This window comes from Pleurodeles waltl, chromosome 11, assembly GCF_031143425.1.
Source record: "Pleurodeles waltl isolate 20211129_DDA chromosome 11, aPleWal1.hap1.20221129, whole genome shotgun sequence".
In the NCBI taxonomy this organism is placed as follows: domain Eukaryota; kingdom Metazoa; phylum Chordata; class Amphibia; order Caudata; family Salamandridae; genus Pleurodeles; species Pleurodeles waltl.
This window is the reverse complement of record NC_090450.1, coordinates 868737826-868753147: the sequence shown is the minus strand read 5'-3', so window position 1 is coordinate 868753147 and position 15322 is coordinate 868737826. Positions and strand designations below refer to the sequence as shown.

General features: G+C 41.8%; 1 protein-coding gene across 4 annotated transcripts in view; it reads right to left on the bottom strand.

Annotated features, from left to right (window-relative positions):
* GIT2 (GIT ArfGAP 2) overlaps window positions 1–15322 on the bottom strand; it is a 374247-nt gene that overhangs the window by 221911 nt on the left and 137014 nt on the right. For all 4 annotated transcript variants that reach the window (XM_069214722.1, XM_069214720.1, XM_069214724.1 and 1 more), the window contains exon 9: window positions 1808–1859. In XM_069214722.1, the coding sequence (XP_069070823.1) occupies window positions 1808–1859 (52 nt within the window). The remainder of the gene's footprint in view (window positions 1–1807; window positions 1860–15322) is intronic.

The window sequence follows — 15322 nt, the reverse complement described above, 5'->3', positions numbered from 1 at the left end:
CTGAGATCATAGACAGCAATTGTTCAACAGGGTCCCATATTGCAGGGGAATGTTAACCCAAAAGACATATGGTGTTCACTGACTGCACTGCTAGGCTGGCGGAAGAGAACATTCTGTGGCCAAAGTTGTACAGCCTCTTGGATTCCTTGTCCAGTTCAATGGTAGGGAATGTGCCAGGGTTAATTCTGGACATGGAGGCTTTGACCACCAAGCTCTCCAGGGTGGGGTGCTGGGTAAAGAGACTGTAATCCCCAGGAGCAGGGCGATGGTGGCGGATAATTATCCTGTGCACAGGTTCCAATTAGGACATCCATAAGGGCTTCACTGAATTACAGAAAGGGCTCAGAAGGGGAACTTCCCGGCTGAAGCACCACTGTTAAGACATTAGACTTTACCACCACTCTGGGCCTCTGAAAGTCCAAAACCTCAGCACCACCATTGCAAAAGAGGCTCCCTCCTTCATTGCCATAGTACAAGGAGAAACCAGACCAGTTACAGATGGGGAGTCTATCTCACTTCCCTCTGTCAGTTCCTCATACCAGTTGTCCTGTTCCTGCTGTTCTTTGGGGAACTGGTAACCATGAGGGTCTGTACACCCCTCCCCTTCCTTCTTCCTCTCAAGGTCTATCAAATAAATGAAACACTGGCTCCACTCTGTGAAGCATGGACCAGTAGACAGCTTTGGACAAAGTCACGCCGGCTCTGTGATGGATTTGGGAATAATAATGGGGCAGTGCTGCCTAGGGGTGTTGGCACTGGAGCATGCGTCGAGGAAGGTCTCTGTCTCGCTGGTGGCTCTACTTGAGATCCAACAAGGGATCCATGAGGCCTGACCCGCACAAATGGTAAGCTTGCTGGTGGAGATCCAGTAAGGTCCTCTCTGGTGCCAATGGGGCCAAAGGGTGCTCCAGAGGGATTAGGCCATCTAAATATTAGGCGCATGGCCTCATAAAACTCTTTCAGCTAGGCAGGGTAACTCTGGGTCCAGGAAAATGGGGGAAGCAAGGAGCGGACTCGAATTCAGGTTCCGCTGACTCACGGGCCCTGGAGTGTCAACAATCCCACATCTCATCGGAAGAATTTGACAGACACGGTAAAGTCGAAGATCTCTTCAACTTCTTTGCCTTTGTATGTTTGTGGAACTTACCTGAAGATTTTGAGTGAGATGATGACTGTCAGGAATGGCTTTACGAACAATCCCAGGGTCTTCTGTGCAAATAAGACCTTAGGCGCTGCGGAGCGGACAGACATCGGGTGGCGAGCAGCTTGAAGAAGCACGTCCTCAAAGCCTTAAGGGATCAGCGCTCTCTGGCGAGGAAAGGAAAGAACTGCTGTCAGGGCAATGAGGAAGCACATATAAAAGGTAGAGGGAACGTCACTTCAGATTCAGCATGGAGCCGAACAACGCCACCTACTAGCACACAGAGGCACTGTTTGAAAATTTTCCAGATCCATTCCGACACCTGGGGATTATTCAAATGTAAGGACTCTGCAGCTATAAGTCTCTATCAGATGCTAAGAACTAAGAAAAAAGAACAGAAACACTAGAAAAATGTATCAAGTGAGACCATGCGAATTGTGTGCTCAGACATACAGGACTTCTTCCCGCAACATGGGAAACATTTATTAAGAAGCATCAACATAGTTAGCTACAGCAATTCAGAAGTCTACATAAATGTAGGCAACATTCAAAGCTCAATTGATCTTTTGTCAGACCCAAGAGGTGGAAAAAAAACCACCAATATTTCCTTTAATTAACGTGGTCAGAGACTATAGTACCACACATTACAAAACAAGTCATACTCACTGACTGCAGTTTCTTCTTGGCAGCTTTTGCTAACTCCGACAAATCCAGACTGCTGTAACAACAAAATACAATATTTTATTTACAACACAGGTTAAAATCCAATAAAAACGAAAACAAGCAATTACATCTGATGTATTAACTTCAGAAAGGAAATACACGTCTTCACAAAAAATATATATAAAAACACATCAAGAAAGAATAAGAATGGATAAAGTCTTTTACTTCAAAAAAAGATTAACACATCTGTCTTATTTAGTTGTTTTGGTTACTGGTATTAAAGTATCTAACAGAATAAACAGTTTAAGAGCCTGTCAAAACTATTATGAGCAATATATTCATACATTCATACAGAGATGCAAAGTGTGGGAAGCTAGTACGGTACTGCATCCTTGAAAGTAGTGCTACTGCTTACAACTTTTAAAAGAAACGTCTGTTGTGGGAATGCTTAACTACTTAATCCACCCCAAGTGACTCACTTCTGCTGTATACCCAGTCCAATCAAGGGATACTGAAGTATGGCTAGGAATTTTAAAGGACCTATTGCATTAGGTCAGGAATTGTATTCAATATAAAGAAATGAAAAGTTAGAAAAACACAACTTGCATTCTAAACTGTGGTCTTTACTTTGTGATTAGATCTGTCATTCCCACTTTAACAATCTGATCCAAATGTGAATTCACATCGGTTAGTGTGCTTTTTAAAGCCTGTGTGGCATTTCATCACAATACATCATAGTGCTGCAATCCAACAAGGACAGTACTATTTTATGAAGAGGAAACGTAAATGCAGTATGACATCAGACAGTCAATAAGCTACCAATTTCAACTACATTGTTTTAAAGACTTCGGGCCTGATTTAGAGTTTGGCGGAGGGGTTACTCCGTCACAACGATGACGGATATCCAGTCTGCCAAAATATAAATCCCACTGTGGCGGAGTAACACCTCCACCAAACTCTAAATCAGGCCCTTAATTGCTTTATACCAGATAAAGAGATCGGATGGTGACAGATAAGCACAATGAGGGAAGTGGCTGATGGGAGAATTGAAGAGCAAGATGATTAGCTGGGGAAGGGTGGGGATTTTTTTGGGGGGGGGGTCGAAAGCGCATGAAGGGAAGGGTGGGGATGGATACAACATGACCTGGTGTTCAAAGTAACCCGTGGTAGCGATGCTGAGCTACAATAAGATAAATGCCCATGGAGCACTATAGCTACAGATTCCTCAACGTACAAAATGGTGGTTGTAGGCAGTAATATGATTTAAAGAAATTTTAGTACGCGAAATCAATTAAGGGGAATAAAAGGATTATAGGAGACCTTGTATGTACTATGTGATTTGTTGGAGAAAAAATAAACAATATAAAAAATGTGTAATTTGTAAAGTATATATAGTGAATAGTAACCACAATCTGTGACCATTGTCAATATCAGTCACAGGAGGGTATCGCTACTTAAAGGTGACACCAAAGACTAAAGAAAAGGATTTACTATATATGAAACAAGTGGAGTAGCACTTTGTCAGAATTAATAATAATTTCAACTGCAGAAGATGCTCCCAATAATTAATGATCTTATTTACAATTCTGCTTTGAGGAGACAAACAAGTACAATAAAGTTATTAACAATCCATTGGTATTAAATTATAGAAGTGAACGAAGAATAGAATTTGATGTGGTACAAAAAATACACATGAAATTAGGGGTTTTTAGTAATATACACACACACCCACATATATATCACTTAAAAAAACAAAGATTACAGTGGTGTTAGAATTAGGAATTTGAATATCTTCCTTCACACTACATGAGTGGATTAAAAAAAAAAAAAAAAAGAAATTCACTGAAAAAAACATAGGGTAAAGGGATGGTAAAATTAGGTGAAAATCTTAGTTAAAACATTCAGTTTTAAAGGAACAGAGCCACTGAAATTCAACAGTTACAGTTATCTCAAGTAACGTTAACGTGGGCCCTTAAGTAACTATAACTCACTCCCCTGCCTTGCACAGTGCTGTTATCAAGGATGTCATGTTGTTGCTGTGGTGTCAAATTATGTTACCATACATGTTAAGAATTAAGTAATATGTGAGGTAATTAGCAGTTCATGGTGAGGGCACAAGTTACAGTTACCTTAGCGCATGAGTTAAGATAATTATAACTGGTGAATTTCAGTATTTATGATTGTTTAGAACAGAATATTTTAACAGTTGTTTTCACCTAACTGTACATTTTCTTTAACCTCTGTTTTATCAGTGAATTTCTAAGTTTTTTTTCTATTAATGTAAAGTATAATATTGTCACAATTCCTAACCATAACGTCACTTTATCGTTTTTCGTGAATGTCTATGGATTTTTCTAATGTAAAGTAAGATGTCCATTAGCGTGTGCGGCATGGGTTTGAGCACAGGGCTTGACCTGTGGCCAGGCCCTGCTCCCAACCCCCGCGGACGCCGAATAACTATAGTCAAATGTATATTTAATAAATTCACATACTGCAATGTTTAAAAATAGTGATTGACACAAAATATCTTCAATAACACATTTAAAACAATAAACATGCCTCAGCCCTTTTTGTGATATTTTTCAGTCCACAAAGTGAAGCCACTAAAGCAACCATAAGGGATCCCTGCACTATAGGTGAAGAGCATACAGCTCCAGCTCGGAGTGCTTTGGAAAAAAAAAAATGATAAACTCTTTTGGGGTCATGGATTCGATGATCCAGGAGACTTACAGTTTTTTTTGGTGTTTTTTTTTGTTTTAATGTTGCTGGATGGGCTTCTGTGCTCTCTGCAGCCCTTCACAATAAATGTTTGGTGGTGCCCCTTCCCCTTGGATGGGCACTACTAGGATCCAAAAATATAAGTCAAAAGCTTTTGCAATGCATAATGGGGAGCTCCTTGCTGGGAGCACTTATTTTTTTTATTAATGAGTACCCAGGTGCCCACCTGGGGTACACCCCAGTTTGTAAGCATTTTGGTATTGCGGGGGGAGCCCCCGGGGCCCCGTACCCCTACTGGCTCCCCAGTCACCCATTGTGGGTGTTGGTGGACGCTGGACATTTTAGTTTTAACGTGGGTTCCTACCCTTGGCACTCAAAACATATGGCATGGTGGGAGCCACTGGGTTGGGGCTTATCCCAAGGCCCACGCAGACCATTCTAGCTCCCCACCTATCACCCATTCTGGGTCCTGGCAGCACCTGACTTGATTCCTTTGGTGCTGCCAGGACAGGAGCAGGGCATGGCATGAAGTTTACATTCCCTGTCCACACTCTCCCAGGTAGGGAGCACAGCAACGTTCAGGGCGATGGACTCCCCAGGCCACTGCTCTCATTGAGCCTCGGTGGAGGGGGTTGCCGGGGCCTGTGTATAGCCGGTGGGGAGAGGAAGGGGGACACAGGACCTCCCTCCCCAAAAATTATGAATCATCCCTAGAGAATGGGGTCCCTGGAGCCATACACAAACACAGGGCTGCATACCCGGTCACCATAAATAATGAATCGCTCTAGAGGATTGAGTCCCCGGGGCCTACAAAAGGCTCAGAGTGGGAGCACGCCCCCTTTTACAAAAACATATAGCTGAACCAGGGCCGACACCGGGGGCTTATTTTTTTAGAAAGTGGGAGCCTCTTCCTTAATTTTTTTCCGTATATGTACTGGTGCCATTGATCTCCAGCAATGCTGGGAAATTAATTAAGGTTATGGTGCCTTGGGGGAGTGGAGCATATATGTTAAGTCGCAGAGTCCTAAAATGGCAGCCACCACATCCCTCTGCCCTGTGATATACAAATTTTGAACCTTCATTTCTCAACAACCACTGAATGGATGTAGACCCACAGCTTTGCACTCTCTCTATAAGCACAGCTCATCAGATCTCTTGAGACGGAAGGAGGGGAAGCTGTTGGCACTGGTTGTCTGGCTGCGTGATCACTGGGTGTAACTGAGTGGCAGTGGAAGGAGCGACTGATGCATCATAACCCTTCCTGCCAGACCGGAGTACTTTGACAGGCAGACAAGGTAGACTGAGAAGTCATCTACGCTGAGTACCAGTGGAATTGAGATAGAAGAATTGGATCCCTGAAAACCACCATGGAAGTGAGCTGTTTTGATATACTGGATTGTATTTCAAGGTTGTGGCTGCAGTCGCTCCATATGGGATCACTTGCCATTAGCAAGTTGAGAGGTTTTGAAAAAAAAACTGCATAACAGGACAACAATCTACAACCTTAAGTCAAAGCTACGCTCATAAGATAAAGAGATGCATTTACAAGGCTACTCAGCTCCTACAGAGCGCAGACTGACGTTTCACACCTCATACCTTCAAAGGCCCTGAGCCTCAGTGTCCTTCGCGACTTCACAGGATAGGGTATTTCAGGTACCAGCGTACCTATGCCTACTAACCTCCTGCATCATGCACAAAAACTATTTTGTCTGCCATGTAAGCAGCAGATGCCAACAGAAGACCAACCCACAATGAAAGCCACTGGAAACAGATCATTTCTACTTTAGTTGTTTTAAGGGAGTTGTCAACAAACAGACAGCAAACCCCAGGTCAGATTCAGAGGAGGCACTTAGGGAGTAAACTGACAAGAAAGCCGAAGTGGAGGCTTAATTTTACCATATGGGGAATAACAATGGTAATGTATTACCAACAAAAAAGGATCAAGAGGGAACACAAAACATTAGAAACACTGTAAAAGATGTAAGTAACCAGCCATCAGTTCACTTCTCCTGTTACAATGACTTTTCACACTTTAAGCGTAAGTAGGCAGCACCAAATGGCAATCTTGGTCCATACAAGTGAACCACAGAAGATTGGTGAATGTGTACCCACTCGTTCTGAACCAAATACAACTACTTTTTTCTGGCATTTTCCTTCTCCCCTTCTACAACAAATGGAAATACAAACAGAGAGAAGGCATTCAGATGCGAGGAGCCACATCCATCCGAATGGCTACTAAATTATACCCACAACTAGCCTCTATCCAGTAACAATTAGATGCACAGAGCTCTTTTCATATCTTGTCAGTAGACAGAATATATCGGACATACTATGTATAAAAAAGTAAACAAACTTTAAAAAGTCACCAAAAAGCATTCTGGAAGGATTCTTACAGACTCTTTAACTCCCTGCAGCTCATATTTGTAATCCAAGCACAATCAGAAGAAAGACCTAAAACAACCATGTTTGACTCAGTGGACGTAAGCACAACATCAGCAGAGGTAACTGAAGTATACCAGTTAGATGAAGGCCAACAAAATCAATACCTTTAGCACTAGGATATTGACAGGAACAGGAGTGAGCCCAACAGTAAGAATTATACCACCACACTTCATCTGTGCATTCTAAATATTCAGAAAAAAACAGAACAAACAACAATCAGAAGAGAATAATCAAAAGGTGCTAACTAACCAAGTACCCACCCTAAATACAGACCCGCGACCTCCATCAACATCATCATGAGAAAGAACTCACAGCCTGCCTAGGGCTAATAATGCTCAGACATAACAAAGAAAATGTACAAGTTTGGCACGCTGTGGACAATGCATCAGCTATCAGCAGAAACTCAATGCTGATAAGGGCCAAGGATCTACCACTTCTTAAGTGTCAAGGTATAAAAAAAAGTGTATAGTGAAGAAATGGAGCACTCCACATAAAGTGAATGAGAATGTGAGAGCAGAAAAAGCAGCTATTATGACTATCGCTTATTTGGGACCCCACAGAAGACCAAATGTGTAAAACATGCCATCGAGCAGACATTAACAATGATAAATAATGTATTGTTGAAAAATGTGCCTCAATATTGATGCTAATGCAGCTGCAGCACAAAGACAATGGAAGTTTCAAAAAAACATTTACAGCTAATGTAGGATTCCAAGTAATACTATCTCAAATCCAGCTAGGGTCAGTGAACGGGAAAAGCAGCTGAATGAAACTGAAACAAAAACATCTCACGGCATTAAAGAAACACATAATCATGTCAGAATAGTTTAAATAAATACAGCACAAAATTGATGACCTAAAGAACATACATACAAGAAATAAGTTGCACGTGTTCCGTAGTTGAAAAAGGGCTGAGGAATCACACTAAAAGTGATTCATAATGTTCTAATGCATTCCTTGGTATGAAAAACTCTTATTTAGAGAAACAGATCCAATTAGCTGACCACATTCTCATAAAGCACCCACAATCATAATTACTGTACCAGGTGCAGGGTTACAAGAAAAATTAGATAACATGACAACACCAAATAATCCTGTTGTGAACTAAATAAACTGAACTACATTTTAGCTGACAAATGCAAAGCGTCAAGTATCTGAGAGTACACTATGTGAGTAGATTTATTCAGGAGCAGATGGAATGTGTGCATCGGATCCTAAAGGCTTAAAATTGGAAAGTAAATGGGCTTAGTCTAAACAATATTATAACCAACCCCAAGGCTTGGCAGCTTTGTTTTTTTTTAAACTTTTATTTACATTTTTCAGCGTTATCAGGGCAACCTATTGCAGTACAAAATATTGCATGATTATTAACCTTCTTCTTTAAAGCAGGACAAAAGGTGGCTCATTCATCAAAAGAAATTATAACACTGCATCAGGAGGAATATAAAAAATTAAGATCTTTATCAACTTAAAGGTTCTACTCTAAAGACAATGATCATGAACGAGGGCTGCCCGAGCGTGTCTTTGACCACAAATATGGCATTTTCAATCTTCTGAGTTCAATTTAGGCAAGTTCTTTCTCATCCAGTTGTTGACCACCCCTAACCACGTTGTAATAAAAATTCTGGAGGGTCTGGCTGTCACCTATTTACGTGTAAAAGAGGAAGCCCAGAAGAGGTAAATATTGAAAAGGCTGGGAAAGAGCAAGAGAACAAGCTAAAGATTATAGCGAAAACACAAAAATGGCTCCCTAGAGGTTACTCTTTTTAAGGATTGTAAAACTCAATATAAATTTAATGTATAATACGATCTTCTTTCTTTAAAAGAAGAAAAAACTTACAAGATCAGTCATAAACTTGTCATGCCCTACATTATTAGCAAAGCCATCTTCACTCCTGGCTGGGAGCTTTCAACTGATATGGGGCATTCGAAAGGCACCTGACCAGACTGTGACATTTAACAGTCACCAGTTATGATTATGTATGTAAAACTTTGTGTGATTATATAAAATCTTTACTAACAATTACCATCTTCTTTCAAAATAGAAAAGGTAAAAAAAAAAAAAAAAAGGGAGGTCTTGGCAGATGATCAAGCCTAAGCAGTAATAAATACTTTGAAAGCAAAGCAGAGCAGCAGCATTTCTTGCTAAAAATGTCACAGAAAGTTATAAAGAGAAAACTCCTGACCAACATTAAAATAATAATGATAAAAAACCTGTAAGTAATAGTGATTCCATTCAACAGGACTCAACCGGGAGGGGACAATACAATCAGCGCAATTGTCTCATGTGTTAAAGTTGACACAGGTGCGTGCCAGATAGAGAACTTAAATTGTCCAATGTTCTAGTTAGTATTCTGCCTCTCAAGCTAATTTCCTAGGGTAATAGGTCTAGCCAATCTTTGTACATTCTTTCAACAATTTTCGTAGTTGGTAGATGTACATACCAAATTTGGCCAGATCAGATGGCCCCTCAGAGTAAAAATGAAATTCCTAGCATCACTACAAGATCTTATACCATTAGTTGAAAAAGGGGTTTTTAATAAAGTACGACATGCGTTCAGCAGTGCCGGACAGCAGCATAGTAAATGGTTGAAAGACTCGAATTGGTTGCCACAAAGCCTGCAATTAACGATCGTAGAGAGAGAATGCCATTTAGGATTCATGTCCTTAATCTGGAGAGCCAACAGACTTGCTGCTATATTATGTCTCAGGCAAGCTTTCCCAATTGCGCACTTAAGATACGGCTGTGGTGTCAGGGGCTGTGGGTATTTATCATCAGATAGTGCCACTGATGCGGTCAATGGTGTGCTATTCAATTTCTCTAGATCGCTTATCGTTGCAAGAGTTTTTATCTGATTTTTCAATATAGTTTTAAGCACTGCATTGGAAAGGACTAGTTTACATAGTTCCTCCTGGGCTATCTGAAGGGTTCTAAATGCTTTAGATAGATTGCGCGACCAAGGATTCATTTTTTAGTTGAAAATTGGATGCAGAGTTACCTTCAATGGCAGAGCCATAATGATTCTATAGTAATACTTTAAGAAAGTGCCCATGTTGGCCCACTTTTGACTTTGTAGGCCAAGTTCCAAATTCATCAAACAGCCTCTTAAATATTGCGCTAACTTAAACACTCTCTTATAAGATTTGACTTGAAGTTTTGGAAAAGCTTAATGACCTAAGTTAGAGCCGGTAAAAGGTAGGCCCTGATTATGCAACATAATGGAATTAATGAGGGGCTTTCCAGTAGTGTTTAGCTGACAATTTCTTATGATTTTCAATTCAGCCTTAGCTTTAAGATGAGACAAGTGGGTTTTAGATTTTCCATCTGTGGTCAGCCATATTCCTAAGTATTTGTATAATTTTAACTGATTTTTAGAGGGTCCATATTCCGATGATAGTGCGTTTTTTTGGACAAAGCATTTGCAGTAGAATGTTGTTGACCACACCTCAGTATAATTCTTGAAGACGTAGGCAGGAATGCCGTTACGTCCCGGAGGGCCTAAGGCCCTAATGCTATGCAGGATTTTTGACACCTCAGTAGTTTGTGGGGCAAGCACATGTTCCAGTACATTGTCCTAGGTGCATGGTTCGTCTCTGGAATAGGCAGTGGTGGCATTATTATCTACATATAGCTTTACTGCGTGCAGTGTCCAGTTGCTTTCATCAAACACATTCGCTCGTGGGCATTCTTGACTCATTCTAGACTTTATATACCACTAGAGATCCGCCTGGTTGTGTTTGCTCAGCAATGAATAGATATACAGCCACTCTATCTACCTGATTACGTTTTAAGGACCAGACTTTTTGCATATGCTGCTTAGAAGCAATCGGCAACATTAATAGTAGCTCTGATTTAAGTGCAGGATGTTTTGTTTTGTGGCAAAATTTCTGCAATCTGCAGATGCTCTGCTTACTCTGTTATAAAGTGCACCCGCGGGTGAACTGTGGGGCACCTGCGAGGGGGAGATGAGGGTCCTAAGCTCTGAAGCAGATCATTCATGATCTTTGTCGAATCCACGCTTTCATTTTTTCCAGTGAGATTGTCCTAATTTTATTTGCGGTATTAGCTGTAGGTTTGCATCATCTTTTGAGGTCCCAATGTTGCCTGATTGTGAAGGCAAGTCAAGTACATATTCAGCACTGTTGATAGAGGTAAACGGTCTCTCGCTTCTGTATCGGGAATTACAAAAGTCCTCAAGCGATTAATAATTTCACCCAAGATGATAATGTAATCTAGAGTGCTGTTTCCCTATAAAGTATTTTTAAACTTTAGCAGCCGCAAGTTTTTTTTCTAATGTGTGCTGAATGGACTTGAGATCATATTTATTAAACATGCGCTGTAGCTGCTTGGAATCGTCCTCAGTCGTCCAAAGGTGTCTGAGATTAATACACCACTAATTATGATATAGTAGCCTGTGTGATCACATAAAAGCTCATCTAAAGTTTCAGGTACTCATAGCATTCTAACGGCGGCTAAACAATTAAAGTAGAGATTGAGAAATAAGATCTTTATTTTGTGGTCGTTGATTTTTATGCCTCCCAGCGTAATCGACTGCATCATGTCATCCTGGGCTGCAACTTTTTCCAGTTTCAAGTCCAAACTGATGTTAATATATATCCAGAGATAGCCTGCTGGTCTTCCAAAGATGTTTTGTTTTACTGCTGATTCATGTACTTCATAGTATCCACGGATTGTCAGGGGATTTGTTGATCATGTTTCCTGAAAGCAGAGCAAATCGGCGTCCAAAAAAAAACGATTAGATTGGCCCGGTTTTTGAAGTCTAGACAGCCCTGCAAAATTACATGACAGTATTTTTCACATGTTGTCTTCTTTCTGATGCTCAATTACTAATGCTAGGAGCAGTTCTTTGAATTGCTAGATAGTCCGCATGGAAGCCATGCCCAGTCTAAGCAGTTGTTTGTCTCAGTTTCATACAAGGCAACTCTTCCAATCCCTAGAGCTCGAATACAATTGTGATATACGCATTTTGCTGCATGTTAAATTTAATTGAGACCACCCAGCACCCGTGAGAATGCTGTTCACTGTTTTTAGTGGTAACCGATATTTGGGTGTCCTTGTTTTTGCAACCTGTATACCCCATTCCTCCAGGGTTGGCATTCAAGCGAGAATTTCTTCAACCAGAGCAGAGCTTTTTTAATGTCAACATTGTAGATTCTCTACTTGTTCTATGTTCTGGAAGTATTTTGAATGCTACACTCAGGATGTCTTCCGATTTTGTATGGGACAGCTTTGGGAATACCTCAAAGAGCTGAAATAAATAGCAGCGGTTCAGGACATCATGGCTTCTTTCTGTTTGGTACTGTGGAGTGAACACCAATTTGGCAGGCACTAAATCACTTGCGAGTTCACATGGCCAGTCCGCAGTAGTTGCATAGGCATCTTTCAGTTGTTCAGGGTTGGGCCAGGCTGTACTGCTTTGGTGTAGCCCCTTGGTTATTGCCCTGATAGATATATTTGATTCGGTCTCCTGTACCTTAGCTGATTGGATGCTTAACTTAAGGAAGACTGGCTGTGAAGTATCCGGATGATTTCATAACGGCAGGGGCGTTGCTGATGTGTGGAGCACTGACTGCGTGGAGCCCAGAAGCACACTACTCTGTTGGGGTACAGCAGCCTTATTCTGTTCGTAGTTCATTCCAGACTCGTGGTCGCTATCAGTGCACGGGGAGATCTTTGTTTCTGTGCATAGTGACGTTTCCTGGTATCCTGAGATCTTCATGCCAGGCTTCCTTTCCCTGAAAATGGGATATACATTAGAGTGCAGTCCACTGGCCTTTGCTCTTTGGAATGCTGAATTTGAAGTTATTTTGCTACTTTATTTTTTGCCTTTTCTAATCTCTTTTTAGCACTCTTTGATAGTGCCCTTGACCATTGGGCCTCCGCATCGTCCGTTTTCTCCTTTATATTACTGCTGTGGATAGGTTGAGCCTCCAATCTGGATTTAAATTTCAAGAGGGGTTGTTGGATAATAACTTGGGTCTCAAAGTGGGCTTCTGCCCCTGGAGCTGTAGGGTGGTTGGATGTTATCTTCTGTTGAGGAGAAGCCCTCGTACGCATGCTTGGCCATAAGCATGCCAAACCGTCTGTGGTTGCTATAGCATTTGCTGTGGGCTCTGATCATAAATTTGCAAGTGCTGGTGGTACAATTTCAGATTCAGGTGGTTGCTGCCCAACTTTAGGAGCAGTCTGAAAGACTAATTTCTAATCCGAGATCATTAAAGTCAAAACGTCCGGAAAAGTAGATAATTTATCAATAATTGGGAGGCAAGCGTATATAGGTGGACCGTTACTAAGTGTACAGGATCTAGTGTTAGGCCCCATTTGTTCCAGGGCAGTAAGTTTGGCGTCCATCTTAGTAATCAATGTAGCTAAGGCTTGTATGAGGTCCAAATGCACATCTCCGACTGCCAAGTGAGGGCATTTATAGTGACGACCAGGGTGGCGTTTATCGAGGCCAATAAATTGCTCTGGTCACAATCCGGTTGGGAAGCATGTGACAATCTCCTCTGCTGGCTAATTGAGGGGCATGTTTGGCTAGAATACTGGGAAGAATGCGACTGGGAATATCCCTGCAAGAAGCCTGCGGGCGCTAGAATCCGCCTCGCTGCAACTGAATGTAGTATTGCTGGCCGATGTGCAAGTTGAGAGTACCTCATGCACCCCAAGGGTCCCAAACAGTTCAGCCATAATGGCTGGGGCTGGATTTCCTACTCTGGATTCCACCACGGGGGGACTGCACCCTTGTTCTGTTAATTTGATAAGCTGGGCAAATAAGCCAGGAGCGGTATTAGAAGCAACAAATAATGTTATTTGCGCCTGCAACTGGGGTGGGGAATAAGGGAGTAGAGGGCTGGGACTGGCGGTTGAGTTGATAAGATTAACACCCTGGTCCAATTGTTGCTTAAAGTTAGGGGCACTGCCCACTTCGAAATCTGGTACCATGCTGTCTGAGGGGATTCTTGATATTACAATAACTGAGTTATCCTCCGGCTGTATAGCTCCAATATTTCTTTGTTCACGCAGTATAGCTAATGATGGGTTAATTGCTTTTTTAGTGCCTGAAATAGGTTTGGAACCAGATGGGGACAGCCTTGCTAATGGGTCCGATGTGTGGGGTGAGTGGAATGCATTCGTCTTTTTCTTGAAAAAGTCCAGTATTGATGCTGATGTTTGTGTAGCATATATCAAATTCCCTCTCCTCCCTCTGGCATTTGTTTTTTCGTCATTCATAGTTGCATGTGGCCCTGCCATGTTGTCCTCTGCTACACAAAAGGCATACTTTGGCTGCTCCTGTATCTGAGTGCTCGTGGCACTTGCAACCATTGAACTATTAGCTGAGCAGTAAGTTGTTTGAGGCGCTAGTAGATCAGCTTGTGAGCTCCCCTTGCCTTTCGTTGCCATTGCCTTTGAGGCAATGATGGACTGAGTGTTAGCACAATGTCCTTTTCTTCTTACCATTATGCTTGTACGCCGGCAAAAAGACCATAAGTAATGTATCCTCCACTCAGCTCAGTATGTAGTTGAAATGTTTGGCGTGTTTGATGAGTGTGTTACCCTCCATGGTTTTTCATCCTGGGTCTTAAATGGCCCTGGCAATGACCCCTGAGTCTTTGGCACACCAGAGGAAGGATTTACTGCAGACATCCGAAAGCGAGTGTGAGGATTATAAGGCAAAAAAAAAGCCACCCCCGGTTTGCTAATGCAGTATCAGTCAAAATGAGTATAGTCGTCGTGGAGGGCACTATTCTTGCTTTTATGATTACTACCTTTTGTCCACATCAGAATATCAAGTTTGAGTGCGGAGAAAAACTCTGGCATTGCTGGCACCTTGTATATGGCCCTTCGTCAACACCTTGGTACTTCACCAAGCTGTCTTTCGTCTTACAAAGGCGACTTGGATGATCATCTACGTAGAAAAGATACAAAGTATGAGCAGTGCCCAATTATTTCATAAATTCACATCTCACCGAGTCCCACCGAAATGAGAGTATGCTCTACAGTCTAAAGTTTCAGGGAAATGCTGAAAAGTCCCATTTTCAGAGAAACAACTGTCATATTTAATGGACATGAAGCCTTGCGCGCCAAATGTTCACCATAACAAATTTCAAGCCACATGAAAGGAGGTGCCTGCAGCTTTTAAGAGAACCAGCACTGATAAATCTAGCCTGGATTGTGTGTCTCCTTGCCTTGTACATTCACGCAATCCTCTTTGGTCCGCTAAATTTCTGTGCCTTTCAGAAATGTTATAGCTCCTACATCCCTAAGGTCAGAACATACTTGGTCAACATGACCAGGCCTTCAGAGAGCAACTCCGGTGGTGCCTCACAGATAAGAAA